We start from the raw sequence: 14848 nt of genomic DNA, 5'->3' as shown, positions 1-14848 counted from the left end.
ATTCGCGTCTGCCGCCCGAGTTGAAAAATCTGAACTTCTGCGTCAATTCGCGCCGCGTTAACCAATCAGGAGCCTAGCTGCTTGCTGCTGTCACGTGGTGAAGTATCTGGATGCTTCAATAAATTATTTTGTAATATATGACTGTGGTTCTAATGCACAACAAAGCAAATATTTTATCACATAAAACTTGATTTCAATATATGAGACATATTCATTTTGCATTGAATGCTATTTATTCCATATCTAGATTATATGAAATATTATTATAATGTAAAGACAACCAACATATAAGTTCGTGTCTGGACAGTGATGTGTGAGAGAGAGAGAAAAATCACAGGACAGATTAATCACTTTTGGAGGCTGGCTTCATTTATTATCAAAACAAAAATAAATGACAGATTAGGTGGATGCGGGCGAGGGTGAACCTCGCGCCGGGCTGTAGAGCGCGGGCTCGACAGGCATAGCTAGACCACTCGAGGCCGAGGGCTTATACGGCCTACGCTGTCCTCATCAGCGTCCTCACCATTAGGTCCACCAAACCTAGCTCCTGGAGCAAATTGTGAAACTCCTGAAACCCTCCGGAGGTTCTGGTGGACCCGAGTACAGCGACGATGTCCCCTACGGAGCTGCTTCTGCTCTCCAGAGCATATACGAGCCGTGACTCTCTCGAATAATGCTAATGCTAATGCTCGATAAACATCTAAAAAGATGGCCGCCAACGGGTTTCGAAACTTTCGCCTCCGGATTTCGCCTCTGACGCGCGTAAATTTCGCTTCAAACTTTTGTTTTTACGCGCGTCAATTTCGCCATTGACACGCGAATTAACACAAAGTGGTCAAGCGTCAAACTAGACGCGGTAGACGCGAATTTGACGCGCTATTCGCGTCCGGTGTGAACGCATAGTTATGGTGCGTTCACACCGGACGCGAATAGCGCGTCAGGCGCGAGTGATTTCAATGTTAAGTCAATGCAAAGACGCGTTACGCGCGTAAAAAATTCCTGCGGCGCGAATGAGGCGTAGAGCGCGGTGCGGTAGACGCGAATACGCCTCATTGCGCGAATTGAGCGTCTGGGGCGTTACGCGCGAATGGTGCATTTTGTTCATTCACGCGAATTCGCGTCTGCCGCCCGAGTCAAATGTGTTACTAAAAAAAAAAAAACATTTTCCCAACTTATTTAGAGGATGAGTGAAAAAAGCGATGGAAAAATCTCAGGGGCAAATCGCGTCGTATCTGAAGGGCAACGCTGAACCCAGCGGCCAGCGCAGCGCAGCGCATTCCGCGTCCTGTGTGAAAGCCCCTTTACGCGCGTAAAAAATTCCTGCGGCGCGAATGAGGCGTAGAGCGCGGCGCGGTAGACGCGAATACTCCTCATTCGCGCGTCAAGTTCGCGCGAATGGCGCGAATTGAGCGTCTGGCGCGTTAAGCGCGTTACGCGCGAATGATTTAGTTAGTGCTATTTGTGCATTCACGCGTTTGACGCGAATTCGCGTCTGCCGCCCGAGTTGAAAAATCTGAACTTCTGCGTCAATTCGCGCTGCGTTAACCAATCAGGAGCCTAGCTGCTTGCTGCTGTCACGTGGTGAAGTATCTGGATGCTTCAATAAATTATTTTGTAATATATGACTGTGGTTCTAATGCACAACAAAGCAAATATTTTATCACATAAAACTTGATTTCAATATATGAGACATATTCATTTTGTATTGAATGCTATTTATTCCATATCTAGATTATATGAAATATTATTATAATGTAAAGACAACCAACATATAAGTTAGTGTCTGGACAGTGATGTGTGAGAGAGAGAAAAAAATCACAGGACAGATTAATCACTTTTGGAGGCTGGCTTCGTTTATTATCAAAACAAAAAATAAATGACAGATTAGGTGGATGCGGGCGAGGATGAACCTCGCGCCGGACTGTAGAGCGCGGGCTCGACAGGCATAGACCACTCGAGGCCGAGGGCTTATACGGCCTACGCTGTCCTCGTCAGCATCCTCACCATTAGGTCGACCAAACCTAGCTCCTGGAGCAAATTGTGAAACTCCTGAAACCCTCCGGAGGTTCTGGTGGACCCGAGTACAGCGACGATGTCCCCTACGCAGCTGTTTCTGCTCTCCAGAGCATATACGAGCGGTGACTCTCTCGAATAATGCTAATGCTAATGCTCGATAAACATCTAAAAAGATGGCCGCCAACGGGTTTCGAAACTTTCGCCTCCGGATTTCGCCTCTGACGCGCGTAAATTTCGCTTCAAACTTTTGTTGTTACGCGCGTCAATTTCGCCATTGACACGCGAATTAACACAAAGTGGTCAAGCGTCAAACTAGACGCGGTAGACGCGAATTTGACGCGCTATTCGCGTCCGGTGTGAACGCACAGTAACGTTACCTGCCGCAGTATTTAAAACACTAAAAACAGCAGGACATTCTAATAACGTGCCTTAATGCAACTAAGACAGTAATTTTAAAATATGAAATGAAATATTAGAGCTGCACAATTATGGGTATCGAGAATCACGATTTTTGTTTGTTTAAAATAGAGATCACAATTCTCTCTCGATTTTGAATAGACAAATATACAAAATAACATGTTCTGATAAATATGAATGCAGTATTTAAAAAAAAAAAATGTAATCTTAGATATTTTTTTATAAATCGGTTTGAATGAATGATTCAATGACTCACAAGACTTCACTAGTTTTTGAACGAATCTCTTGAATGACTGATTCAATGACAAATACGTTTTTTAACAGTCACTTGTCGCCACCTACGGGTGTAATGGTGTAATTGATACAATCTTTTTTTTTTTAAGAAAGAGAAAGTGCCGTGATTTCTACCGAAGGATTTTTACCGTCACTGTTTTTATGCATTAGGCATTTTCTTTATAATAGTTTTCTATGGAAAAAAACTTACTTAGCACGTTGAGTTCATATTCTGGGCGCATCGGTTCGCCTTTATAAGAATTTGGTCTTTTAATATCACTGTTTTTGTATATTAGTACTTAGTAGAAAACTGGTGAAAATAACTGGCAGGTGGGGAAATCCTATAATGTCACGTGAAAATGTAATTATGAATTATGCTTGCATCCATTCTAACCACTAATTCTATTTTCATTTTATTTTTATATAGTCTTTCTTAGCAGAATATTCTGCAAGCACACTGGATTTGAGTTTGTAACAAATGTTGGAAATATGACTTGCTCAGAGGAAGCAGAGGCACAATTAGCAGAGATAGAGCTGCTATTAAGCATGTTTCCAAGTGAAGAAGAGTTACAAGTGGACGAGCTCTCCCATGCAGAGCTCAGGGCTTATGTGGAGGGCTCTGCTCATACTCCCCCCAGTTCCAGACCCCAATTCAACATCAAGCTGAAGGTGGAGAACCTTGCAGTAAGTGTGGGAAATACATTCAAATGCACTCTTTGTTCTTCATCATTGAATTCTTATGTCAATCTTTGTTTTCTGATAGGTGGTGAGCATTACATTGTTGTGCACTTACCCAGCTGACTACCCGAAAGTGTTGCCAGATATTACTGCCAGGTATTTCAATATTTTGAGTTTCCAATTACCATTTTTGGTAACACTTTACTTGAAGGGGTGTGCATAAGACTGACATGACGCCTTCATAATCATGACAGGACACATGTCATGAATATGAAGGAGGGTTTATGCATGTTTATTACAACTGTCGTTAAAGGGACACTATGCAGCTTTTTTAGCTTAACTGAACAGCTTCAGAGTTATTGAAATGTTTATATAACTTCTTTCGGGTTGAATGGTGGGCGTCTCGACCCCCCCTGGTGCCTGTGAGCGAAAAAATCTCACTTGCAACTTCGGTGCGGCGGGCCGCGTCAGGAAGTATCGCGTGATATCAGCTCTCGCGATGTAACATATTCCTTTACGGCAACTGCACACATACACACAGGAACAAGGTAGATGGATGGAGTTTGTCACACTATCGTCATGGCTGAGCCGGCATATAAGATGCAGAAAGCTAGGAAAGCATTGTCGGAGGAACAGAGAAAGAGGAAACGGCAGACTGACCGAGCGAGGAGTCGGACACGAGCATAGGCATAATTTGCGGGTGTGTTATGTCCCCATTGAAACTTCTCGCGGCACGGATGTAACGTTACCATTACAAACAAATAAAACATCTCCAGGTAACTCTAGTAGAGCATTCATTTCGTCCGTTTGTTAAATAAGAGGCGATCTGAAATGTGTTATTTTTTTAAATCAAGTGACCAAAGTGCTCGTTGCCTCTGCGATCAGTGGTGCAGATAAGTTACAGTGTTCTGTTGTGACGCGCGCCTGAATCCGTTGCGGGGACTGAGATACTCTCTATATTTTGTTATGGTAAAATCACAAAACCTAATGCACAAAAAACATGTCCCTGCTTGAAATACAACCACTAATAAACAATCGGTTTTGATGAGGAAAATAAACTATACTACTAGTACCGACTAGAACCCAGAACCTCTGACACACTTGCAAAAGTTCTGCCTCTGGACCATTAAAATTGTCGGATCTATGTATTTAATCACGTGAAAATTCTCACCACTAACAACATATATTATATCTCATTAAACGACAAATTAAACACAATGTACTATTGTATACTATCTATGTAACAGGCCATGTCACGCTCTGAGTGAGTGGTATTTACGACAGTAACGTTAAATTCAAGCACTCCACAGTAACTCTAGGGGTCGCTGTTTGACAAAAACGGGATTTCTGCATAATGCCCCTTTAATTGTCATTCGCTCAATTATGACATTTTTAATGCAAATATGACATTGTTTGAGATGTCTTTGTTATGACACCTTGACATAAATCAATACATCATAACCAGTCAGTGTCTTTGTCATGACAACTTGACATAAACCAATACATCATAACCTGCCGTTTCTTGGCCATGGCAATTTGACGTTACTAAGACAACACAACCTGTCATAAATATGTCATAAACATGACATAGCAGATTAATTATAAAACTTAAGGAACCACTTAGCTTTATGGGTTAACATTACATTAAACTGTCAGGTGGTTGGTTTTGACATTAGTTGTCATGAGACCATTATAACATCTTAAAGGTGCAGTGTGTGATTTTTAGCGACATCTAGCGGTTCGGTTGCGAGTTTGCACTAAGGGCTCAGCCCACTGCTCACCCCTCCCTTCCGAAGAAGCTACGGTGGCTAAAACGGGACAAACATATTGTCGTCTGGAGACAGCAGAGAATAGCCGGAGTAAGCCAAGAGTGTGTAACATTGTCACTGTTTCTGTACCACAGTCCATTATAAACCACATCATGGATAAAGTTTACAAAGCCATAGTCAGGTGAGGATCAAGGGTCTTAACCCCCTGGGGTCGGCTATCGCGCCGGCGCGATTGTCTCGCTTTTTTTCTTATCAGTGTAAAAGAGACTCAAAATACTCGGTTAATTTTGATCTTACATATAAGTGTTGTACATCATTAGATCCTGTTAAGTTTCTATTTTTTTTGTGGATACTCACAATAAAAACAAAGTGTTGTGCTTTTCACCAAATAAAGAAAAACAAACATGATGCGAGTTCTGCGTTCTCTCTGTCAGTGAAGTCCATTCTGAAACGCGTCCTAAGATTAACTGTAACTCCGCGATTACTTGTCACACAGGCACGAGAGGTTTTTCTTTATGAAGCTTAAATTCTCTTCTTTTAAATGAAGTAATTTATATAAAAAACAAATATTCTCAGTTTATGCAATCTGTATGAAAAGAGAGTGCTGTCAGTATTTTTTTCCCCAGCTCATTACACTTCATTACGCGTTAATCTGACACGCCCACGGAGGACGCGCGCTATTCAAACGCAAATGTCGAGGCAAGCCATGACAATGCCCACATCAGCCGTTCCACCGCGGCGGTAAAATGTGTGGTGTATTTGCTGCCTTTTACCGCTAAGAGGCGCTACAATCATAGACTTTGAAAAGTGTTTGTTTATTCCGGTTTATTCTCTCTAATGCGTAATCTGCTGCCGCACCGCGCTGATTCAGAGCGATTGAAAGCTGGTAGCAGAAGAATTCAACAAGTGAAATGTAGTTAAAATAATTCATAATCACAATACTGAAATTAGGCTACTGAAATGTAATTGAATAAATAATAAAAACATTTCAACATAAAACATTGCAATAAAAACATTTAGGCTACATGAATGAGGCTTTACAACTTTATCAGCGTACAGACGGTTGCTCAGTGATCAACGCAACGACACGAGCTTCGAGGAGCTTCAATCGACCCGAGATCGAATCTCAATGTAGCATACATGTTGTTAACCGATGTTGTCCTACGTTTATATTTTCCCACCTTGATGCTTAAATAGGTAACTGTTTATATCTGTTTACTTATTTAAAGTCAAGAGTTTTGTTTGATTATCATTACAACATAAATTTGCTACATTCCTGTAGAACCGCAGCCGCTGCACAAACGACAAAAACTGATGAAGGAAGATTGTCAGCCGATTGCATCAGAAAATGAAAAAGAAGAAGCTCGTCTTTAGTCTGCTAAATTATTGTGTAATGTAAAAGAACACAAAAATTACTTATGTTTGAAACCAAGTTCGAACATTTCAAGGTTTAAATAAAGTGTCGGGACAGTTTTTTTTTTTTTTTTAAACAGGGTTGCATCGGTTTAGAGTTTATTTCTTTTGCGATGCAAAATAAGAAACACTAGGCTAATCTTATTCTTGCGACATTTTAAATTCGTATTGCCAAAGAAATTACAGCTAAATTAAACAATTAAAACAGTACAAAACGAAAATTGTCCAAAGAAACATATTTAAATTAAAAACATGCGTTTCTCTTTGCCTCTCTCGCGCTGGATCTCTTTTTAACAAGTTTATTTAGTCTCCCTCGCTCTGATAATACTACTGTATATGTCGCTGCGTGTCAGCCATACAAATCACGAAAAAATTATTTAGCCTTTAATTGTTGCTTCAAAGACACAGCATGCCTTGTTGAATTCACCGTACAATAACTTCAATTGAAATTTTGTGTGAAAAAAAACTTTAAATAGGCTACAATAAATAAACTACAATATTTATAATATACTAAAACTACTATTATAAATTTGTATAAAATATGGGGCCTACATTTGGACACAGATTTATCCTTACAATAATTTTGCCTGCTCATCAGGCTGGCTATCCGACACTCTCCATATGAAAGAGGAACATTAACACCTTTGTTCAGCAACTGTCCCTCCAACCCCCCACAGGCTATCGGAGTCTGAGGCTGACTTAACACAAAGAGAAGTCGCAATTCACACTTAAATCGCTATTCTAGACAGTGTTGATAATGAAGGAATTAAATGGAATTACATGTAGCCTAGTGATATTTCTGTCATAAAAGTTTATTACTAAATATTTCATTATTTCAATAATTGATGAAATAAAACTGGTTTGGGGCAGCTTTTTCCAAGCAAAACTAAATATAATCTGAAAAAAACGCTTGTTAATTTGTTGTCATGAACAAAATGTTCAACTCAATATTAAATTCTACAGGGATCTTTGGATCCTTACAACCAGGCATGCAATTTGTGAATTAAGTTTTTATTTAATTTTGTATTATTCAAATAAATATCGAAACACGGTGCTTTGTGGTAATGCTGCTAAATTAAATAACATTTATAGAACAATTATGAACTTAAATGAAACAATATCGCAACATTTCGACAAATACATTATTATGTTTTTACATTTTAATTCAGGGCGATTTAGCCTACATTTAATTAGAGCGAGATTTTCACCCTTGTCTTGTCATTTTCTCATTGGGAAGCGCATGTTTGAGTAGATCCTCTGTACCTCTCGTTTTCATATGGATTAGCCTACATAATCAGATAACATTTATTAGCCTAAATATTTAGACATTTAAAGGCTTTAGACATAGCCGATTTCTTATCGTGACTGAGCTGAAGTGGCTTTCGGTTCATTTTTGTGACGCGCAGTTCCCGGAGACAGAGACGACAGATAGCCTATACTGTTTTTGTCGTTAGCCTAATATGAATACAAGTTTACAGTTTTGAACGATGTAAGCGACTCTACTCTTATCTGTATGACCAAAAAATTACGGAGTCGCCTACTAAGTTATTTTAGCTGTAATAATGAGAAAAATAAATTAATCTAAATGAACGCGCCGCCGTGTTTGTCGAACACTAACTCACCATGCCAGAATAAAACCCGACTTTAGAAAAATGCATAGGGCCACTCGGCGTGGTGTGCCAAAACACTTAATTATAAACTTCAATATTTCATTCAAAATAATCTCAACACGCTTTGTGAAATTTGAAAAGCCGTGCATGCATTAAGGCCACTGGAACTAATGAACAACTGAAACGCTGGTTTTGATTATATTGTTTGTCGTTTAAACGTGCCTGTTGCATATCTCTATTTTATATATTTGATATTGGTGAAGTAGCCTATAGCATTGATTAGCTGCGGAGGGAGGGGTGTGTGGGGATTAAAATAATTCAGCAGAAGCAGGGATGTTTAGACCAGAAGGAAATCCCAGTCCCCCATGGCAAATCACACTTTACTTAAAACCATGTTTTTAAAAACTCTAGGTTGTAGGGAACAGACCTCTCTGCCATGCGCGCGCACGGTTTGGAGCACAATATCTGTCTCGCATGCGCTCGCTCTAGATAGATTACGGGATATTTTAACTAATTTGCGGTATAATAACTAGTCGATCACGAGTGGCTCAACAGGTATCTATAGATAAACTATATCCTTCAGGAATTTGACCGACCGGGTTGACACTTCAGCGTGAGAAATCGGGGGTGTGGCATGAGAGCCTGGAATAAAAAAAATAATATATATATAGCCTATACACTCACCGGCCACTTTATTAGGTACACCTGTCCAACTGCTCGTTAACACTTAATTTCTAAGCAGCCAATCACATGGCGGCAACTCAGTGCATTTAGGCATGTAGACATGGTCAACACAATCTCCTGCAGTTCAAACCGAGCATCAGTATGGGGAAGAAAGTTGATTTGAGTGACTTTGAACGTGGCATGATTGTTGGTGCCAGAAGGGCTGGTCTGAGTATTTCAGAAACTGCTAATCTACTGGGATTTTCACGCACAACCATCTCTAGGGTTTACAGAGAATGGTCCGAAAAAGAAAAAACATCCAGTGAGCGGCAGTTCTGTGGGCGGAAATGCCTTGTTGATGCCAGAGGTCAGAGGAGAATGGCCAGACTGGTTCGAGCTGATAGAAGGGCAACAGTGACTGAAATAACCACTCGTTACAACCGAGGTATGCAGCAAAGCATTTGTGAAGCCACAACACGCACAACCTTGAGGCGGATGGGCTACAACAGCAGAAGACCCCACCGGGTACCAGTCATCTCCACTACAAATAGGAAAAAGAGGCTACAATTTGCAAGAGCTCACCAAAATTGAACAGTTGAAGACTGGAAAAATGTTGCCTGGTCTGATGAGTCTCGATTTCTATTGAGACATTCAGATGCTAGAGTCAGAATTTGGCGTAAACAGAATGAGAACATGGAACCATCATGCCTTGTTACCACTGTGCAGGCTGGTGGTGGTGGTGTAATGGTGTGGGGGATGTTTTCCTGGCACACTTTAGGCCCCTTAGTGCCAATTGGGCATCGTTTAAATGCCACGGCCTACCTGAGCATTGTTTCTGACCATGTCCATCCCTTTATGGCCACCATGTACCCATCCTCTGATGGCTACTTCCACCATGTCACAAAGCTCTAATCATTTCAAATTGGTTTCTTGAACATGACAATGAGTTCACTGTACTAAAATGGCCTCCACAGTCACCAGACCTCAACCCAATAGAGCATCTTTGGGATGTGGTGGAACGGGAGATTCGCATCATGGATGTGCAGCCGACAAATCTGCGGCAACTGTGTGATGCCATCATGTCAATATGGACCAAACTCCCTGAGGAATGCTTCCAGCACCTTGTTGAATCTATGCCACGAAGAATTGAGGCAGTTCTGAAGGCAAAAGGGGGTCCAACCCGTTACTAGCATGGGGTACCTAATAAAGTGGCCGGTGAGTGTATATATAGGCTATATATAATTTATTTTTTTACAGAACTGCTTTTGAAATTACGATTGGTAGCCTATTATTATACAGATGCAAAGTCGTTCTGTTGGATACTATTTTGTTTTTTTGTATTTTTACTTAGTGTGAAATGGAAATGCATGATAATTGTATTTTATAAATATAAGCAAAAAAAAAAAAACTGTATGGTGTAACAGAGTTTTAGAGCTAGACAAATCTCCTTGCAATAATAAATATAAAATTTACAGCAGACCATGTTTGTGCGGGATTTGAACCCCGTGTCATCTTGATGATGAACCGTAAGTTCTACCGCTCAGCTATGAATTTTCTCACTGAGAAATACCCAAACGTCTGTTTCTGACATGAGCAAGAAAACGTTTTGTCTTTAGCCTGTGAGAGTGTAGGCCTACTTTAGCCTTTTAAAGTCTTAAAAGATTATATCTTATCTGTATGACCAACAATTTGTTGTAGGCTTATTTGGAAATTACCATAACTTGTAGTATTTCATCCTTAGGCTACTGTTAATAGACGTTAGCCCCACTTACGTTTTGCTAAATGTCCCTTTGCGCCACCTGGCGGTCATTTCGCGAACGACTTTGCAATGCGACTGGTTTATTTTTACCGCGGTGGATGGCTAAAAATGGTATGTGGATGGCTAAAAGGTGTGACTATGTGCTTTTGGCTTTCATTTAAATTTTGATTGTTTGTATATATATATATATATATATATATGTGTGTGTGTGTATAAACATTTATTTATTTATATACACTACCGTTCAAAAGTTTGGGGTCGGTACGATTTTAAATACTTTTAAAAGAATTCTCTTCTGCTAACCATGGCTGCGCTTATTTGATTAAAAATACAACAAAAATCAGTTAAAGTATTAAATATTATCTCCAGTGTAAATCAGCTGTTTTCTGTGTGAATATATAGTAAAGTGTAATTTATTCCTGTGATCAAAGCTGAATTTTCAGCATCACCAGTGTCAGTGTCTTCAGTGTCAAATGATCCTTCACAAATCAGTATAATATGAGGATTTGATGCTCAAGAAACATTTATTATTATTATCAATGTTGAAACAGTTGTTGGTCTGTCAGTTGTACAGTTTTTTTGTTTGTTTTAGGATTCTTTGATGAATAGGAAGTTCAAAAGACTTTTGTAACATTATAAATGTCTTTACTGTCACTTTCGATCAAATTAATTATTCCTTGATAAATAAAAGTATTGTTTTCTTTCCTCCAAAAAATAAAAATAAAATTCTCACTGACCCCAAACTTTTGAACGGTAGTGTATATATATTGTCCTTGCATTCTTTCTTGTGTGACACCCCTGAATGAAAGGCTCATTAGTATGCAGACTGCTCAGGTGAGAACTGCCTAATTATTCATGAGGGGGTTGGGCCGTTCCGCCCATCCGCATATTGCCTTTGCAAACAAAAAAATGTTTTTCACAATTTAAAACAATCTATTGTTTTATGTGAATGATAAGGCAGAATGATTTTCAGATCAATTTGAAGCAAAAACTCTAGGCGATAACATCCACTAGTCTTGTGGACAAATATTTAGTATGTTATTTGTGGCCTTATATTTTAAACTTTATTTTTTAGTTTTTTCAATAACCACGCATAAACAATATTCTCTCAAAAATACAAACATGTACATACATGTTGCTCACATATTATGGTAGCCCTGTGTGTGCTATATAGAGTGTAATTTCACCTGTGCCATTAATATGTTTATAAGCAACTGAAAAAAGCACAAATGTCAGAGCATGCCAAAACATCTCAAGGACCCCGAAAACACCTCAGACCCCAGAGGGTTAATATATAATATAATAATAGTAATCAGCTGATTGTCTCACAAACGTAACCAGCACATTTCTCCCCACATAGCAAACCCATAATACAGCGAGGGAGAAGAACCACATGAAACTATTCAACTATATATGTTTTCTAACAGGGTAGTAAAAGTTTAGCTGGCTAAATATGAGCTGTTACTGTGGCTGAGCTGGTTAAAGCGTAAAGCCTTGTTTAAACTCGACGCGTCCGCATGAGCGCAAAGGTGCGCGCGGCCAAAATGACATGATTGTAACAGCGCGCGCGCCTCCGCATGCCCTAGACACCATTTACTACACACAATAGGCTTTCTTTCTCTGATTTTGAAAACTCTTCGCGATCGACTTAAAATGCTTCCAAGATCGACTTGTCGACCGCGGTCGACGGGTTGGTGATTCCTGTAACGTTACTGTTTTACGGTCAATGACAAGAGTACTAATCAGCTGTCTCACGAACGTAACCAGCACATTTATCCCCAGATAGCAAAGCCATAACACAGCGAGGGAGAAGAACTAAGTTACATGAAACAGTCCAACTACATATTTTACACCACTGACAAGGGAAAAGTCACTACTCACGGTGTTAATGGCTAGCTTCTAGGTTTCTGCGGCTTCTCTTTCAAGGTAGTGACGAAACGCGGTCTGTAGCGCTGTTTTTTCGCGTTCGGCTAGTGTAGAAACATGACGTCACAATATGTCGACCTTCATAGAAGGGGGTGCCCGCGGTTATGTAGATATAAATGTCTCATTCTAAGGTAATAAAAACATTACGGTTTATTAAGTAAGTTCTTTATACACCTCTGAAAACTTATGGATGTCATATTGCATTTATGTTAATAGATACTCAAAATTATTACACATTGCACCTTTAATGACAAATTCAATTTGTACCACTGTATTTGAGGTCAAGAAAAATATTCATGACACAATTGGATTCCTTCTGAATTTTTACTAGATTAATATTTTTGTTGCCCATTTCAGATGTTCTGAGCTCAGTAGATCACAGCAGATGCTGCTTCACTCCAACCTCAACACCTACCTGTCTGAAAACTGCAGTGGTGATGTGTGTATTCTGTCTGCTGTGCAGTGGATCAATGAAAATGCACAAGCATATATCAGTAAATGTGCTCCTGTCCGCGATCCCAAGAAGGAAAATGTTTCAATGCAGTCAAAAGAAACCTTCACTAGACTCTGGATCTACAGCCATCATATCTACAATAAGATGAAGAGGAAGAACATTCTGGAATGGGCAAAGGAGCTGAACCTTTCTGGGTTCAGTATGCCGGGAAAGCCTGGTATTGTGTGTGTGGAGGGTCTGCAGTCTGCTTGCGATGAGTTCTGGGCCAGGTATGAATTGAAATCTAAACCAAATCAGTAGGGTCTACACTTATTCTTTTGTGAACACGCCTTTTGAGTGCAAACTCTAAATACCAAAGATATTTTAAGGAAATTTTAAAGAAAGTTTAATACCTAATTTAAAATAGATTTGTTTGTGTGTGTATAGGTTTGACTATACTTGTGAGGTCCAAAGTGAGGATCTCATTTATTATGTTAGGGGCCTGTGTGTGTTTCATGGCTACGTAGATGACTAATAAAACATTTTTTGAACTTAGACATACGTTTAAGTGCTTCAATTTGCCAAAATTTAAGTTTGAAAACCCCTGATATAGGCAAATTCATATACAGTAGATTAACTTTTAATGTTGATGGTTTTATGTTCTCTGCAACTAATAATTGACCGTACTTTATGGTTGACGCAAACCATCTTAATTTAATTTTCAAATTGTTTTGAATTATTATATTGGTCAAAATGTTGAAGAAGATTATTTTAATGTTTTGAAAGAAGTCCCTTATGTTCACCAAGGCTGCATTTATTTGATTAAAAACAGTAATATTTGTAAATGAAATATTAAAATTTAAAATAACTTTTATATTTGAATATCTTTTTAAATATAATATATTCCTGTGATGTTAAAGCGGATTTTTATTATTGGTGCATTTTTTTTTTTTTTATGTATTTTCAGGGTGAAAGTTTTAACATGGAAAAGAATTATGATTCGTCACAGAGAGGATGTCCCTTTGGAAAACAGCTCGATGGAGGAGAGAACGGACTCCCTTCGCAAGTTCACTGGATTTCATGAAGCCATTTTTGACCCTCACGGGACCAGAGGAAACCACATGGACCTTGGACAGCTTTATCAGTTCCTTAATGACAAAGGATGTGCTGATATCTTTCAAATGTACTTTGGGATTGAGGGAAGATAATAGTTTGTCTGTGTCTGCTTGTGTGCACATCATTTCTATTTTTGCCTTATTTTTTGGCTTAATATTGACATCATTACACATTTTAAAACAGGAAAACAATTTTATAGTAAAGACAATGAAATGTGCAATCCACATATTAGTAGGGTTGTAGTTCTGCATCACTGTTGTCTCAAAAGGATGCACCTGTGCCATCAATCCTCAAATTTCTCATCTTCATAAAGATGGTTTATCTACCTGTGCTGTCTGGAATTTTGTGTTTCAGCAACTCACTTCAAATGGAGTTTATCGTCCCTTTGTGGAACACAATTTTGTTCTGACTGTGTTCTCGCTTATATGGTGCATTAGTGCCTGCCCACTTTTTCAGCGGTGTTGGTTCTGGAAGTATTTTATCCATTCATTTTTCCTTTTGTGATTTTTAAAAAGTTTCTGTTAAAGCATTATAAGCAATGAACCAAACCAACCAGCTACGAGGTAAATCATAACATCGCAAACTTTAATTTAAAGCAAAAAGGTATTTAAAAATTAGACAAAAATGCAAAGGTACAAGACTGTGTACTTAATGGCTTTTGTGAGGAAAAAACTACAATCCCACGAAGCATTATGAACAAATATTTAAGTATATTGAGTTCATAGGGATACTGACTTGATTACATCATTCATAGCGCTTCATGGGAGTGAGCAGA

General features: G+C 39.1%; 1 protein-coding gene across 1 annotated transcript; it reads left to right on the top strand.

Annotated features, from left to right (window-relative positions):
- Positions 1-3152: 3152 nt before the first annotated feature.
- rwdd2b (RWD domain containing 2B) lies at positions 3153-14471 on the top strand. The gene is made up of 4 exons (XM_056247337.1): positions 3153-3396; positions 3470-3540; positions 12882-13247; positions 13925-14471. The coding sequence occupies exons 1-4, from the start codon at positions 3196-3198 to the stop codon at positions 14163-14165; spliced, it is 879 nt and encodes a 292-aa protein (XP_056103312.1). The 5' UTR covers positions 3153-3195; the 3' UTR covers positions 14166-14471.
- The last annotated feature ends 377 nt before the right edge of the window (positions 14472-14848 follow it).

Source organism: Rhinichthys klamathensis, unplaced genomic scaffold (assembly GCF_029890125.1).
Source record: "Rhinichthys klamathensis goyatoka isolate OS25496 unplaced genomic scaffold, OSU_Roscu_1.1 h1tg000046l_1, whole genome shotgun sequence".
Classification (NCBI taxonomy): Eukaryota; Metazoa; Chordata; class Actinopteri; order Cypriniformes; family Leuciscidae; genus Rhinichthys; species Rhinichthys klamathensis.
This window is presented reverse-complemented; position numbering and strand designations above follow the sequence as displayed.

Bases quoted from the DNA above. Each gene is read 5' to 3' on its own strand.
- rwdd2b (XM_056247337.1), top strand. From the start codon at position 3,196: ATGACTTGCTCAGAGGAAGCAGAGGCACAATTAGCAGAGATAGAGCTG. The intron at 3,397-3,469 runs GTGGGAAATACA...GTTTTCTGATAG, and splicing joins TGGAGAACCTTGCAGTAAGT to GTGGTGAGCATTACATTGTT. The intron at 3,541-12,881 runs GTATTTCAATAT...TGCCCATTTCAG, and splicing joins TTGCCAGATATTACTGCCAG to ATGTTCTGAGCTCAGTAGAT.